This window comes from Salvelinus fontinalis, chromosome 16 (genome assembly GCF_029448725.1).
Source record: "Salvelinus fontinalis isolate EN_2023a chromosome 16, ASM2944872v1, whole genome shotgun sequence".
Taxonomy (NCBI): Eukaryota; Metazoa; Chordata; class Actinopteri; order Salmoniformes; family Salmonidae; genus Salvelinus; species Salvelinus fontinalis.
Window position 1 is genome coordinate 13167318 of NC_074680.1, and position 14478 is coordinate 13181795.

Sequence of the window (14478 nt, forward strand, 5' to 3'; positions counted from 1 at the left end):
CCACTGAATGCCTTCTAAAGAACGCAATTTTTAAAAACGTTGACAAAGGGAAAAGTTTACAAAACTTAGTCCACTCTTCGTAACAACTGTTTGTTTTGGAAACAGAACTGTATTGAGATCAAATGTTTCTTCGATGAGAAGATTGGTAGAATGTCGGCCAAAATCCATATTCTCCCATTGTCGACCACTGGGCTTCCTCTCATCACCATATTTGGTAGTGAGTAGAAACGTCAACCGATGCTTCATATTTATACATCCAGTGAAAATTTGTCTCATTGTTCTAGCTGTGTTATTACTCTATTCTAATGCATTCATGGTGGAATTTCTAAGAACTTTTATTTTGAAGTCGGATTTGTGGGCGTCACACTTTCACAGGAAGTAACCGCCCCCTTGTTAGTGGATGTTTTTGAGTTTTGCACTCACGTTGTATACATTTTTCTGTGAATTATAACCCAGAGGATTTCTTACTGAAGGTGAATTCAACAAATACATTGAAATACATGTAGTTTTTAAATGTTTAGCATTGCAACGGTCCCATATAATAAAGCAGGAAATGCTCCGGCTGTAGCTAGCCAGCAAGCTAACGCCAACTAGCTACTTTGGCTAGCTAGCTGAGCACTTAGCGATCATGAACATGTCATGATAACTATTAGCTAGGTTTTCAAGGCACGATCTCTGTTTATTAGCTGCTGGATCCTTGCCTGTAAATTACAATGTTCTTGAACAGCTAGCTAAGATAGTTAACATTCAAATTGCAGGAGAGGTGTTGACATGATATGGTGTACCATTAGGTGAGAGACGATGAGAATGTGATTGGTTGAAAGCTTCGTTAAAATGTTATTTTTTGATGTGGTAATAGTATAATATCACAGCCCTGTACCTAAACAAAGTAATACATAGCCATACACCGTATTGTGTGATACCCACTATGTTTACAGATCCTTTATCTGTAAGGTGATGATACGGCGTCCCAAGCCCACTGACTCGGAGGCTGACCTCCTACAAGAGCAGGAGAGGTTTCTTGCCTCGGGGACCCCATCCACTGTCAATGTGGTCCGACGGCCAGACAAGAGATCAGGAGACTCCAAGGGGGCTCAAGGAGACCAGAGAGATGTGGTCACAATCCAAGGTTCATAGGCTGTGTTTACACAGGCAGCCCATTGCTGAACTTTTTTCCACTAATTGGTCTTTTGACCAATCACATAAGATATTTTTACATCAGATCTTTTTCAGAGTTGGTCTGATTGGTACATTTTTTTAAATCAGAATTGGGCTGTCTCTGTAAACGCAGCCATAGTAACAGTCTGTCATACGCCTTTTTGTAAGATAGTTGATTGTGTGTAGCGGGCAGCCCAAACACAACTTTAGGTTTTCTGATTGTTAATAATATGATGCTGTGCATCTCTTTCTTCAGATCTTCCAGATGAGCTCCCCACTCTGACTCCTGCACCTCCCAAAAAGTCTCGCCTCAAAGTCGATCGTGTTCGTTTCGAGGATGAGGACCCAGAGGAGAGGTTGGACAGACATGACACGCACATCAGTGCTGTTCTCTCTAAGATCATTGTGAGTGATACTCTCGCCATCTATCTCCTGCTCAGCAGAGCCACACACAGTTCTGTTTGTGTCTCAACAACAACTCCTACACTTTCGCTTCTCTTCCCTTAGGAAAGGGACACTAGTACTACACCAGTGTCCTTACCAGCATTCACAAGCCTTGCTTTTCCTAAAGTATTACACCGGCCTGAGATGGAGAGCATGGTAGGAGCTCAATTGCTCAGTTTTGTTATGAGGATCAATCAGTTACTACAGAATTTACTTCATACTAAATGTGGTACAATTAATCCAGAATGGTGCTTCATAAATTATGGATAAACACACAAACTATTCCTCTAAACTATGTTATGGTTCACTAGGTTCCAGCTGCTGGTGAAAAGAGGAGCATTTTTGCCAGACAGATTGCAGCACAGAGAATAAAAGAGGGAAATACCCCTTTATACTTTGCACCAGCATCCAGGGGTCAAACATCTGGACCCAAGGTGCTGAACCTCTCTCCAGAGTCCACCATGGAGATGGATCAACCTCCCTCTAGACTTGACAGTAAGTACCAGAGTTCCAGTAATTAATTTCATAAAGTTGAAAATAATCTATTCCTGGCAGACAATAATTCATACTTTGATGTCTACTCTAAAGGCCCAACTTGGCTTACACTGAATGGGATGTCCTGTTTGTTTTTGTACTGTCCCACTTGCCAGCCAATACTAAACTGTTCAGTTGGGAAAACTTGCTCATGTCTCTCTTTTTCTTCCAGGATTCAGTGCAATGGCGGGCCCCAGGCTGGTGTCTGGCCAGGGACTTGGTGGGTCAGACAGTACAGTAGAAATGCTGAAGATCCAACAGGAGAACCAGGCCAAACTACAGGCCATGTCTAAGGGCGAAATCCTGGAGGAGCAGAAAAGGCTGCTGGGTCAGCTAGGTAGGCACATGTTGCTATTTGAGGATTGTGTGCTGTGTTTGGTAAGGCTAGGATGTGAGCCTTTTAAACCTTCAATCATATTGTGTACCTCTCAGATCCCAGACTTGTTGACTTTGTAAGGTCTCGTAAGGCACAGGGAGCCCTAGCCTCTGCCCCACAGCCTTCCAACTCCCAGGATGAGAGACGCAGGGAACAGCGTCTACAAGAAACCGTCATGATGCCAGATCAGAATCCTCGGGAGATGGAGAGAGAGGAAGATGAGGACGAACCGACCCCCCAACCGCCAATGAAAGGTAGATGAAATTTTACAAATGTGCTGTAACTCCATTACGAATTAGCGAGAGAGCCTGCCTCTGCACTGTCAGTCCTAGCACACCTGGATGTCTGCCAACTGTTTCCCCTCTCCTTTAAACTAATTGCACAAGTCATTTCGTATTGCAGAAAAAAGACGCCTTGGAGCTCTGTGACTACAATACCAGGGCTGAACACTGATTTAAATCTGCCTGATTAGAAGGAAGCCGGCCAAATTCAGATTCACTTTGTGTAGTGGAGATCGTGGGGGAAAGCCCAAGACATACTGTATGAACATAGAGGAAGAATGATTGTCCGTTTCTGGACCACAGTGCGTGCCTACAGTATTTTGGATTGTTTTCAGACAGCAATGCCAGCATTACAAGCTTTTATTATCCATTACACTGATAGGAGAGAAATGTACTACTGAGGTGCTAGAGTAACTCTAGACGCATTCGAGTTACCCCAAAACATGGTTTCCATTCAGATCTAGATCATTTAGGATATTTAGCCCATGAAGTGCTTTACAAATAGTGCTAAACATCGTACTAATGATGCATTACCACCATGTATCTCTCCAGAGGAGGACCTGCCAGTCAAGCCTCAGAAGGAGTGGGTGCACATGGACAAGCTGGAGCCAGAGAAGCTGGAATGGATCAGGGACCTGCCTGCCCCCAGACGGAAAGGAACCAAGCAGGTACTAACTACTGTTTACACGGAACACGTTTGTCAAGAGATGCGAGGAGCTTGTGTGTTTGTCTCATCTAGTGACTATCACTGTGTCTCTGTGCTGACAGGCCATGCAGGCTCGCTTTGACTTTGCCGGAACCTTGATCCCGCCTACAGAGGACCTGCCCACCCACCTTGGTCTTCACCACCACGGAGAGGAGCCTGAGGTCAGCATAGTGCACGAACACACATCTCCTGGAAGTTTTTCCAGAGAATATGCCTGTTGATGTCTTCTCTCTGTCTCCCTCAGCTGGCTGGTTACTCCCTGCAGGAGCTCTTCCTTCTCTCTCGTAGTCAGGTGATCCAGCAGCGGAGCCTGGCACTCAACACTCTGGCCCACATCCTCACCAAGGTACTGCCTGTCAATCAGTTCGATCACATCAAAAGACAGTTGAATCTGCTTTAACATTGGAGATCGGTGTTCCTGTAGGCGCGGGCTGGCGAGTTTGCAGCCGCTCTCAGGGGCAGTGTGGTGTCCACTCTGCTGGATGCTGGCCTTCTCTTCCTGCTGCGCTTCTCACTGGACGATAATGTGGAGGGAGTGATGTCCGCCGCCGTGCACGCACTCCGAGCCCTCCTGGTGTCCTCAGACGACGAGGTAAGAGACCTTGCATACAGTGCACTTTGTATCATCACCACTAGAGGGTACCATGGTAAAACAAAATTGATCTTTGTCCCTGTCTTGTTTCAGGATTGTCTGGACAGCACTCTCTCATGGTTCCGTGGGCTGGCCTCTTTTCCTCTACTGCCCACTGCTCAGGAAGAGGAGGATGAGGAAGACGAGGGGCTGCCTGAGGTCATGAGAGAGACGGCTCAAGAGAAGGAAGAGAAGAAGACTGATCATGACGTGGCCAGGAATGATGTCGTTAAGGTGACTAGAGAGCAGACTGAGTAATCATCCCAACACTCCCGTTATCTTTCCACTATCGCTCGCTCTGTGATTCTGCACCTCAATGTCTTTGCACCCTGTGGAGTAGTGCTAGGGATAAATGCATTGTGTAAAGCTATCGGCTGTGTTGTTTCTCTGTCTCAGGGTTTACTGAGGATGAAGCTGCTTCCTAGGCTCCGCTACATCCTCGAGGTGATCCGCCCGTCACCCAGGGTGGTCCAGGACGTGCTGGGAGTCCTGATCCGAATCGCCAGACACTCCTCCTCTGCAGCCACTCAGGTAACATCAACTACACTGCCCACAATTCCCTCTGGCATATCTCTGCCGCTCTCTGGTTTTATTAGCTATAAGCCTCTTGACATGAGTTAACATTTGTAGTATGACTACTATCTGGACTGTCACTGCAGGTCTTGGACTGCCCTCGTCTGATGGAGACTGTTATGTCAGAGTTCCTGCCCTGCTCCTGGACAGTGCCCGCCTCACCCACGCTCCAGTCTGCATACGGACTGCCCGTGGCCAATGCCATGAAGCTGCTACGCGTCCTGGCCACCACTGGCAGGCACGCCTGTGCCAGGCTGGTAAGTTTGGAGAGAGTTTTCAAACCCAACTGCCAGCTTACCTCATGTAGTACTGCTACACTTAGCTTTCTTCTGTTGGGTAACTTCAATGTGATGGAGTGATGCATAAGTGTTTTATGATCTTGATGTGATATATGATCTTGTCTAATAGACTAGTAGAATGAAGTCACCCTGACTGTGTTCCCCAGCTGAACTCTCTCGGTGCGCGGGAGCGTCTGTCTCGTGTGCTTGCCCCAGAGCCCAGCGAGCTGCTGCTGGAGCCAGATGAGGCCTTGAGGGTCAGCACTGAGGCCTACCGGCTGTGGGCCGTTGCAGCCAGCTACGGACAGGCCTGTAACCTGTACACGTGAGTCACTGGTCTTCAAACCCCCAAACAATCACCTACACTGAGTGTACAAAAAATAGGAACACCTTCCTAATATTGAGTTGCACGCGCTCAGAACAACCTCAATTCGTCAGGGCGTCGAAAGCGTTCCACGGGGATTCTGGCCCATGTTGACTCCAATGCTTCCCACAGTTGTGTGAAGTTGGGCAGGTTGTCCTTTTGAGTGGTGGACCATTCTTGATACACACAGGAAACTGTTGGAACGTTAAAAAAACAGCAGCGTTGCAGTTCTTGACACACACAAACCGGTGCGCCTGGCAACTACTACCATACCCTGTTCAAAGGCACTTAAACATTTTGCCTTGCCAATTCACCATCTGAATGGCACACATACACAATCCATGTCTCAAGGCTTAAACATCTTTCTTTGACCTGTCTCCTCCCCTTCATCTACACTGATGGAAGTGGATTTAACAAGTGACATCAATAAGGGATAATAGCTTTCACCTGGATTCACCTGGTCAGTCTATGTCATGGAAAGAGCAGGTGTTCATTATGTTTTGTACATTCAGTGTATATCTCTAGGCTCCTGGGGGATGGTGGGGCCGTAATAAGCCATCTGGACACTCTGTGTTAAAAAAATATTATTCCTCCTAATTTCATGTTCAAAGGTATTGCTTAATACCACAGACGACCTAGATCAGATGGGTATAATTGTTTGGTGTTAGATTATACATGGCAGGAAAAGCTGCGTCAAAAACAAGTCTGTCCCTCTGGGTGAATAGTACAGCAGAACATTTTCTTCCCTCTACCATTACCAGGGACCTGTACCCCATCCTGGTGAGAGTGTTGCAGTCTGCCCACCGGCCCTGGCGCCCCTCAGACCCCCTGTTGCCCCTGGAGCTCCACAGGCTCCAGGCCCTCCTCACTCTGCTCACACACGTCACACACACCGCTGGCTGCCATCAGGAGCTGCAGGCTGGCCTGGTCAGGTAACACACACTCTGGATCTCTACTACTTCTAACTATGTTCACTTCTACAGCTTTGACGTGTTTCATGTGACTCCATCATGTGCTGCTTTGTATTGATAGCCATTGGATTCAACAGTGCCAAACCTCTACTTTCACTACAGTTCCCAGGGGGCCGAGTCTCCTCCCCCACCCCCGGTGACGTGGGGTCATGTGACAGGTCTGCAGCCCACAGTGCTGGGGCTGCTGAAGGGCTGTGTGAGAACCCTGGGGGAGCCAGTCCAGAGGGAGAGCACCCTGAGACTGGTGCCGGCCTACCTTGTCTACATGGGGGCCTTCTACTCCCAGCTCTCCATCCAGGTGACTGTATAAAAACTATAGCAGTACTCAACAAGGGAATTAAAAGATCAGACCAGAATTGTTTCTAAATAGTTCTAACTGCCTGTTCTCGTCGTCCTTCATCAGTACAGATTGGAAATAGTCTTCCACTACAGTGCTGTGATAAAATATTTGCCCCCTTTTCGGATGTTCTGTTTTCAGATCTTCAACCAAAACCTAATGTTAAAGGGAACCTGAGTGAACAAATAACACAATTTCATACTTATTTCATTTATTTACTAAACAAAGTTATGCAATACCCAATTCCCCTTGTGAGAAAGTAATTGTCCCCTTACACTCAATAACCGGTTGTCCCACCTTGAGCTGCAATGACTGCAACCAAACACTTCCTGTAGTTGTCTATCAGTCTCTCACATCGCTGTGGAGGAATGTTGTCCATCTCTTCCATGCAGAACTGCTTTAACTTGGAAACATTTGTGGGCTTTCAAGCATGAACTGCTCGTTTCAGGTCCTGCCACATATCAATCGGATTTAGGTCTGGACTTTGACTAGGCCATTCAAAAACGTGACATGTCTTGCTTTTCAGCCATTCTGATATAGACATGCTTGTTTGTTTAAGATGATTGTCTTGCTGCATGACCCAGCTGTGCTTCAGCACGCGGATGGATGGCCTGACATTCCCTTTTTAAAATTCTCTGATACCGAACAGAAAGGTGCTTCCAGGTGCTTTTTGGCAAACTTAAGTCTACTTTTTGGACGACGTGGGCCCCCGTTGTCTGTCGAAAACCAAACACTGCATTCCACAGTAAGAACCTCATACCAGCGGTCGAAAATACTTTGCTGCCTCAGGACTTGGACGACTTGTCATCATTAAAGAAACGGCTGTGTATCGGGGAATGTCAGGCCATCCATCCATGAGCTGAAGCGAAGCTGGGTCATGCGGCAAGACAATGATCCAAAACACACAAGCAAGTCTACAGCAAAAATAGAGAAAATCATTGGCCAGCTCATTGCTTTTACTCATCGTCTCTAATCTGGTGTGCAACCCTTGCAGAGCTCGTTCAATCCAGTGGAGTGTCTGCAGGAGCTGGAGATGCTGACCTCAGAGGTTCTTCTCCCTCTGCTGTCCCATGAGGCTGTTCACAGCCTGATTAACAACCTCAAGTGAGTCCCATCTACTTAGAAGCATAGAGCTACATCTGTGGTGATTTACTCCTTTACTGCAGAGCTTAATGGAGGGGATGTTGCTCTTTCTGTGTGGTTGGGCCTTCTCTGTCTAGCCCCTGATCCAGTGCTGTAGGATGATACTCTGGGAGTGTGTTGTCTCTCTGTTGTGATCTATCTGTGTTGTGTTCCCAGGTGTAGTTCGGCAGTGTGTAACCCTCAGTCCTGCTGCCCCGGCCCTGAGACCATCCCCAGTCTGCCTGGTCTGCACTGCGCCGGGTGGACGTCTGCTGGGGGTCTGCCTGGACCCAACTCCCCCTTCCCCCTCATTACCTCCCTGTGCTACCTCCTGGACACCCTCACCAGCATCCACAGAGGCCTGGTCCGCAAAGTACGTCCTTATGAAGCTGTAGTTACTCTCTAAATGTGACTTTTATCTGTCCGGTGTAAACCACAAGCTTTTCGTGTTGTTCTGCGTGGAACGGAATGAATATATGCCGCCATCTAGTGGTTGATTCCGAGATGTGTAACAAACAATTCACATTCATGTCTTTGTCTTCTTACCTTACAGTGGGCTAGTGGGCCCAGGACTAATCTCTCTCCTATGTTCTCTCTCTCTCTCTGTTCAGTTCAGCTCCCTCCTTCTCTTTGAGGCTGTGCTAGGATACCTGCGTGGCTGTGGCCAAGCCAAGCCCACCCTGTCTCACTGGGTCCTGCGTCATGAACACCACCTGCTCTACCTGCTGCTGAGGCTGGCCTGTAGACTGGTAGTGTATAGAGCCCAACTTCCATCACTCAGTCTTAGGCTAGTCTGGGTACCAGTCTGTTTAGCTATCATTCCACTCCTTTCCACTCCTGCCATGCTAAACATCACCTTTGGCATTTGACCCGGAGTACAAGGAGTGGAATGTTAGCCAAACAGACTGGTACCCATATAGTCATTCAGGGTCATGCTGTTTGTCATCGCCCAGTAGGCTCATCTTGTGTTGTCATTGAGTCACTTTGTATCTCAGACCAGTGATTCTGTTAAGAGGTGCAAATGTACATGTTTATGTGTCTGATGTCTCCTCTCGTTGTCCCTTGACAAGTTCCTCCGTTAAATATTTCACATACAGATAGTTTGTCATGATCATCTTTGTGTGATTTGGACATTTTGGATGAGTTACCGTTTTGTTACTCAATGCTTGCAGGTTCCAACTGACCCAGAGGTGGCCAAGCATGCTGCCCTGTTTCACCACGTGTCTCTGGTAATGCTTCCCTGGCTATTACCTGGCAGTGAATACCTGGCCCATGAACTCATGGCCACCATGGTCTTCAACAAAGACTTCATACCGTGAGTCTTTTAGTGATACTTTCTCCATTACTCAGTAGGTCATAGGTTCGAAGCCATTAGACTAGAGGTAGAAGTCTTCCCAGAGGCAATGAAGCTTTTTTTTTAATAATTCCTTTTTTCAAACAATATCACATTTCATACAGACATGATATAAGACAAGGTAATGAGGTTTTCTCATTTCCTTTTTGGCAAGTTCTGCTGAAAGCGAATGCTCTCACGAGTGTTGTCTATGGAATTAGGAAGGTTCCCCGGGGCAAATGTACATACATGGTGGCCTCTCCTCACAGCAGCATTGCCAACCCAAAATGAGCTCTCCTCCAATTAAGTTTCATAAAGCAGAACTTAAACTCTGGAATTCCAATGTAGTGAAATATTTGTTGTGTTGAGGTGCAGGGCCAGAAGATACATTGTTGTTGAAAGAGGAGATGTACTTCAACCAGGGTGGTTTGCGGTGCATTAACGTATGCCCAAATGTGAAATGTTGGCACAACACAGGCACAACACAACACCATAAACTACAAATGTATGTAGTTTATGGCAGTGGTGGGCTGCCCGTGGGCATTGTGTACCCTATGCAGTAGAGTGGTTTATGTTTACACAGCATCTGTTCTGCTAAGCACACCATTTTTTTTTTTATTCTTTAAACAAATTCTGACATTCTGTTTTGTTTTTACATTTCCATTGTCTGGATCTAATTTGTTTCAGGAATAAATGTGAAGCAGGTTTTCAAAAGGTCACGACTAAGGGCTTTGATCTCAAGTCCACATGAAGTGCACTGTTTTTTTTCCCTCAGGATGGGACTTTGGGTTCAAACAGTGTTTGAGCCCAGCTCAAGTATATGATAGAAAATAAATATACCTAATAAATAAATATACCTACTATTGAACCCTGGTCTGCTATGCAGATGGACTATTTAGAACACATGGTAATCTCTTTTGTGTTTTGTCGGTGTTGTTGAGTGAGAGGACTATGACTATAAATCTTTTCCAACGGGATATTAAGCTATGTCATGCTAAGCCATCTCGCATTATATCGAGGTTGCACCAAATAGTAGCCTCCGGAGCTATCTCCTGACCTTTTCACTTTAAGTTAGATCACTGCTCTATAGCTGGTATTCCTCTGATGCCACTGCCAACCTGCCTCATTAGTCTTCTTGTAAAGGCCCTATTGTATTTGAACTCAGTGCTGTATAGCTCAACTATTCCATTCTCCCTGTCTTCCAGAGAGGGTCAGATTGGAGGGCCCGAGGCTGCAGAGATGTCTGAGCTGCGGCTCCAGGAGTGCTCCGCCCCTCCCCTCCAGACCCTGGGTCCTCTGCTGAGGGAAGCCTGTGTCCAGCTGCCCTCTGTCCGGGGCTGCTACCTCTCCCACCTGGCCCACATGGAGCCCTCTGTCCTCTCCTCCAGGGACTTCCACTTGGGCAGAACGCCCTGGCTCAACACCCAGCTCCTCCCAGAACTTTCTGGACCCTCCCTCCCCTCCGATTGGCCCTTCCTGCCACTCGTCAGCCTGTACGAGCAGGCGGGTGCACCGGACGGAGGGGGCCTGCAGGTGGAGTCGCTCCCTGCGGGGGCAGTGCAGTCGGTCACACACTGCCTGCAGTGGCTGCTGCTGCTGGAGGTCTGGAGGGAGGATGCCCTCAGGGTGGTGCTACCTGTAGCCAAACTGGCCCGTCTGGCTTGTATCTTCCTGTGCTCCAGTGATCTTTTCATGGAGAGGCCTGTCCAGAGGCTGACCTGGGCTCTCTTCAGGCTGCTCACCAGGCCATCTCAGCTGGATGCTCTGGACCTCAACTCCCCTCCTACAGGCCTGGCCTCCTTCAATGACCTCTATTCTGCCCTGGTGGGACAGTTTGAGGCGGTGTCATTCGGGGACCCCCTGTTTGGCTGCGTCATCCTCCTGCCTCTGCAGAGGCGCTTCAGTGCCACCATGAGGCTGACTCTGTTTGGGGAGCACGTGTGCCTGCTGCGCTCCCTAGGGGTAACACTGGAACAGGTGAGAGGGAGGCTGGTTAACACACTGGATTGAATGTTGCGGTAGAGAGCACAGGGTACATTATTGTGTAGACAGCCAGTAGATGGAGGTCTTGGGGCTCTTGTCACTTGCTGCAACGTTGTGCCATTTGACAATGTGTCGAAAACATGTGACATAAAGAGAGGCTAAATGAGCCGCTCTCTCTGTGTTCCTCCTAGCTGGCCGTCCCTATGGAGAGGTTCACGTCACCCCCGGAGGACTCGCTCCCTCTGCTGCGCCTCTACTTCCGGGCGCTGGTGACAGGGACACTGAGGCTGTGCTGGTGTCCTGTGCTCTACGTGGTGGCTCTGTCCCACCTTAACACCTTCATCTTCTCCCAGGACGCAGCGTCACAGGTACAGAGCACGTCACAGGCCCAGGCTGTGGGTCAGTGTTGTTGAGCGACACGGATGACAACTGGGTGGCATTGCAGTTCATAGAAAGGTCTCACTGCTCTTCAGGGTTATGCAATTTCAGGGTGATTTGGAATGGATCTGTACTTTGAACAGGAACACTTTTATAGTCTTCTTTTGTGCGCCCCCTCTGAAAGGCTTTTGTCTCCCCCTCTCCAGCAGGTGGAAACAGCCCGTCGCAGCCTCCTGAGGAAGACTCACTACCTGACTGATGAGGTACACACTCACTCACCTTCCCCCGGGGTCTTCCATCTCTCCACTGCTCCGTACTCCTTCCCCACAGCCTTCTTATCCTCCTGCCATTCCTCCTCTCCCCTAACATCTGTCCTATCCTATCTAGGTGTTGAGGAGCCACCTGCTGCTGTTTAGGCTGCCCCAGAACGACGCTGAGCTGGGCTTCAACACTTACGACCAGCTGCCTCCCATCCGGCAACGCAGGCTGGAGAGTGTTCTGGGGACCCAGGGGATGAGCGATAGCAAGGGGGAATGAGGACAGAGAGGAAGGGGGGACAGATCGTGGCTCTCATTTGGAGCGCCGTGGTCATGCCAAGGGTACCAGGTCCAAGAGGGCTTTACTGGAAACAGTGCATAAGGATAAAGAGAATGCTGTAAAGGTGCCTGGAATTGTTTGTCAAAACTGCGACTGTATTTTGAATAAAGATGCTTTTGTATGTCTATGTAACTTCAGCACTGCTAGAAGTTAATTTGTATTTTATTACATTTAAGTCATTTAGCAGACGCTCTTATCCAGAGCGACTTACAGGCGCAATTTGAGTTAAGAGCTTTGGTCAAGGGCACATCGGCAGATTTTTCACCTAGTTGCCTCGGAGATTTGAACCAGTGGCCCCACCGCTCTCAACCACTAGGCTACCTGCGGCATAGCTTTGGGACACAACATCGGGAGTCTGTGTATTGGTTGGACTCCCTGAGTTGTGAATGTTCTGGTGGGTCGTGACCGAGAATAACCCTACCACAATATAGCCGACTACATCAACAACAACAAAAATCCTGCCAACGAAGGCATTTGTATAATCTCTATGAACTTTACTTACCAGACATAAAGTGAAATTACCCTTGCTATCAAATAAACGTCTCAATCCAATTTTTGTCCGAACCACACCATATACGCGTGAAGTGGGTGGTCTAATGGCAGCTTGGTGTCTAACTCAAGGAATATGGTGCTGTTCAGACAAAAGTTCGATTCAGATGTTTTTTTAATACCGAGGGACACATTTCACAATCTCAGTTCCTTGAGATTATACATATTCCTTTGTCGACAGAAAACTTTTTCTTGATGAAGCTGGCAATATTGTGGTAGCGCAAGTTTGGGTAGGTTACTTTCAAAATGTAATCCGTTACTAGTTACCTGTCCAAAATTCTAATCAGTGATGTATCTTTTGGATTACCCAAACTCAGTAACGTAATCTGATTACATTCAGTTACTTTTAGATTACTTTTCCCTTAAGAGGCATTAGAAGAAGACAAAAATGTATGTTACCAATATAACCACATCTATTGCAGGATAAATCAATGTTAAGTTTACCTAACTGGCCATATTTGGATGTTAAATTTTACTTTATGGGTTGGTTATGTAAGCTTCTTCTAACCCAACGCTTTCCAGTACAAATAATAATACGATTAAATTATATCTTTACATGAATATGTATAATTTATAGGTCCAAAAATGGATGTAGCAACTACAGATAAACTTAAAAGGGCAATCAAAAGTGCGAGTTTGAGCATGTGTTCATTAGGCCTATGGATTTCTTTTATCAGCATGAATTAGATTGAGCAATAAAACCCCACTTTTATTCCATAGGCTGGGATCCACACTATGCAGCTGTTGCAAGAGCATCATTTTCACTAGCTGTCCACTGGTTTTAAAAACAATGATTGATAGGCAGCTTAAATGTATTGAATTCAACCATTTTTGGGTTCAAATACACATTGTCATCTACAACAACCACAATCCGTAAAGCGCAAATAGCTAAATGAGAGTGCAGCCGTGTGATTCACATCAATGTACTATGTAGATACCAATAATAAGTTATATCCGTATCGCCGTAGACTACACTGCTGTCATCCTTACCTCCAAGCGTTTATTCAAGTTGGATCATCTTTGGATGCAGACAGCAGTCCCACCATTGGAAGACATGGCTTGGACTGTAGCCTACAAAAGCCTATTCCTGCTCTTTTCCTGCGATCCATCAAACACATTTGGTGTGTCATCATAGTGGTCTCTGACTTGTGGTCAGACTCACTCAGGTGGAACAAACTTAAACTTACATCTAATCTGTTACTCCCCAACCCTGGTGTTAGGGTTATTCTTCGTCGCCAGCCACCAGAACTATGCACAACTCAGGGAGTCTAACCAATATACAGACTCACAATATTGTCCCAAAGCTACCTGCCGCCCTAATCTTCGTAGTCATTCAACGTTTGACAAACTTATTTTCTGCCTATCTGATCTACTACAACTGAATATGCAGTAATGGTTTTGGTCCGCTGCCACAGCAGAGCATGTAATGTTCCACATGGTCTTTTGCAAATCAAAACTTAAGTACATATGTCTATAAGTCACTGCAAATGATTTGTTTAGAAGATAACTATGCTGGCTCCAGTTTTACTTGAATATCATATAAGCCAGAAAAACACAAACACTTATCAAATCATATGGTATTACTAAGTTGCAATTCAAATAATGCTTACTGTGTGAATTTCCACTTTTACCAGTGTGGCCCCTGTTACTTTTCCATTGAAGCTACTTTACTAGTGCCTGTGTAAAATCTAATTTTGAAAATGCCCACAAGCAATATCAAACAAAAGGATGTTTGTCTCTTCCCTGTTATGCTTGTTCAGATTAAAGTTTGATGTAAAAACTGCCACTTGCCTGATCCATAAGACACAGTGCATTTGGAAAGTATTCAGACCTCTTGACCTTTCCCCACATTTTGTTTCATTA

General features: G+C 46.7%; 1 protein-coding gene across 2 annotated transcripts; it reads left to right on the forward strand.

Moving 5' to 3' along the window:
• Positions 1 to 310: 310 nt before the first annotated feature.
• On the forward strand, positions 311 to 12203 carry LOC129812662 (RNA polymerase II-associated protein 1-like). 2 transcript variants are annotated; one of them, XM_055864421.1, is made up of 25 exons: positions 311 to 473; positions 939 to 1129; positions 1415 to 1563; positions 1666 to 1758; positions 1914 to 2097; positions 2309 to 2473; positions 2569 to 2766; positions 3346 to 3461; positions 3562 to 3660; positions 3744 to 3845; positions 3924 to 4091; positions 4185 to 4364; positions 4527 to 4661; positions 4790 to 4960; positions 5149 to 5306; positions 6107 to 6277; positions 6419 to 6614; positions 7648 to 7757; positions 7953 to 8148; positions 8387 to 8524; positions 8948 to 9090; positions 10314 to 11085; positions 11283 to 11459; positions 11676 to 11732; positions 11857 to 12203. In XM_055864421.1, exons 2-25 carry the CDS (start codon positions 958 to 960, stop codon positions 12004 to 12006), a joined length of 4200 nt encoding a protein of 1399 aa, XP_055720396.1. In that variant the 5' UTR covers positions 311 to 473; positions 939 to 957; the 3' UTR covers positions 12007 to 12203. The 2 variants fall into 2 exon arrangements, with proteins under 2 accessions (XP_055720396.1, XP_055720397.1); XM_055864422.1 differs by having other exon boundaries at positions 312 to 473; positions 955 to 1129.
• The last annotated feature ends 2275 nt before the right edge of the window (positions 12204 to 14478 follow it).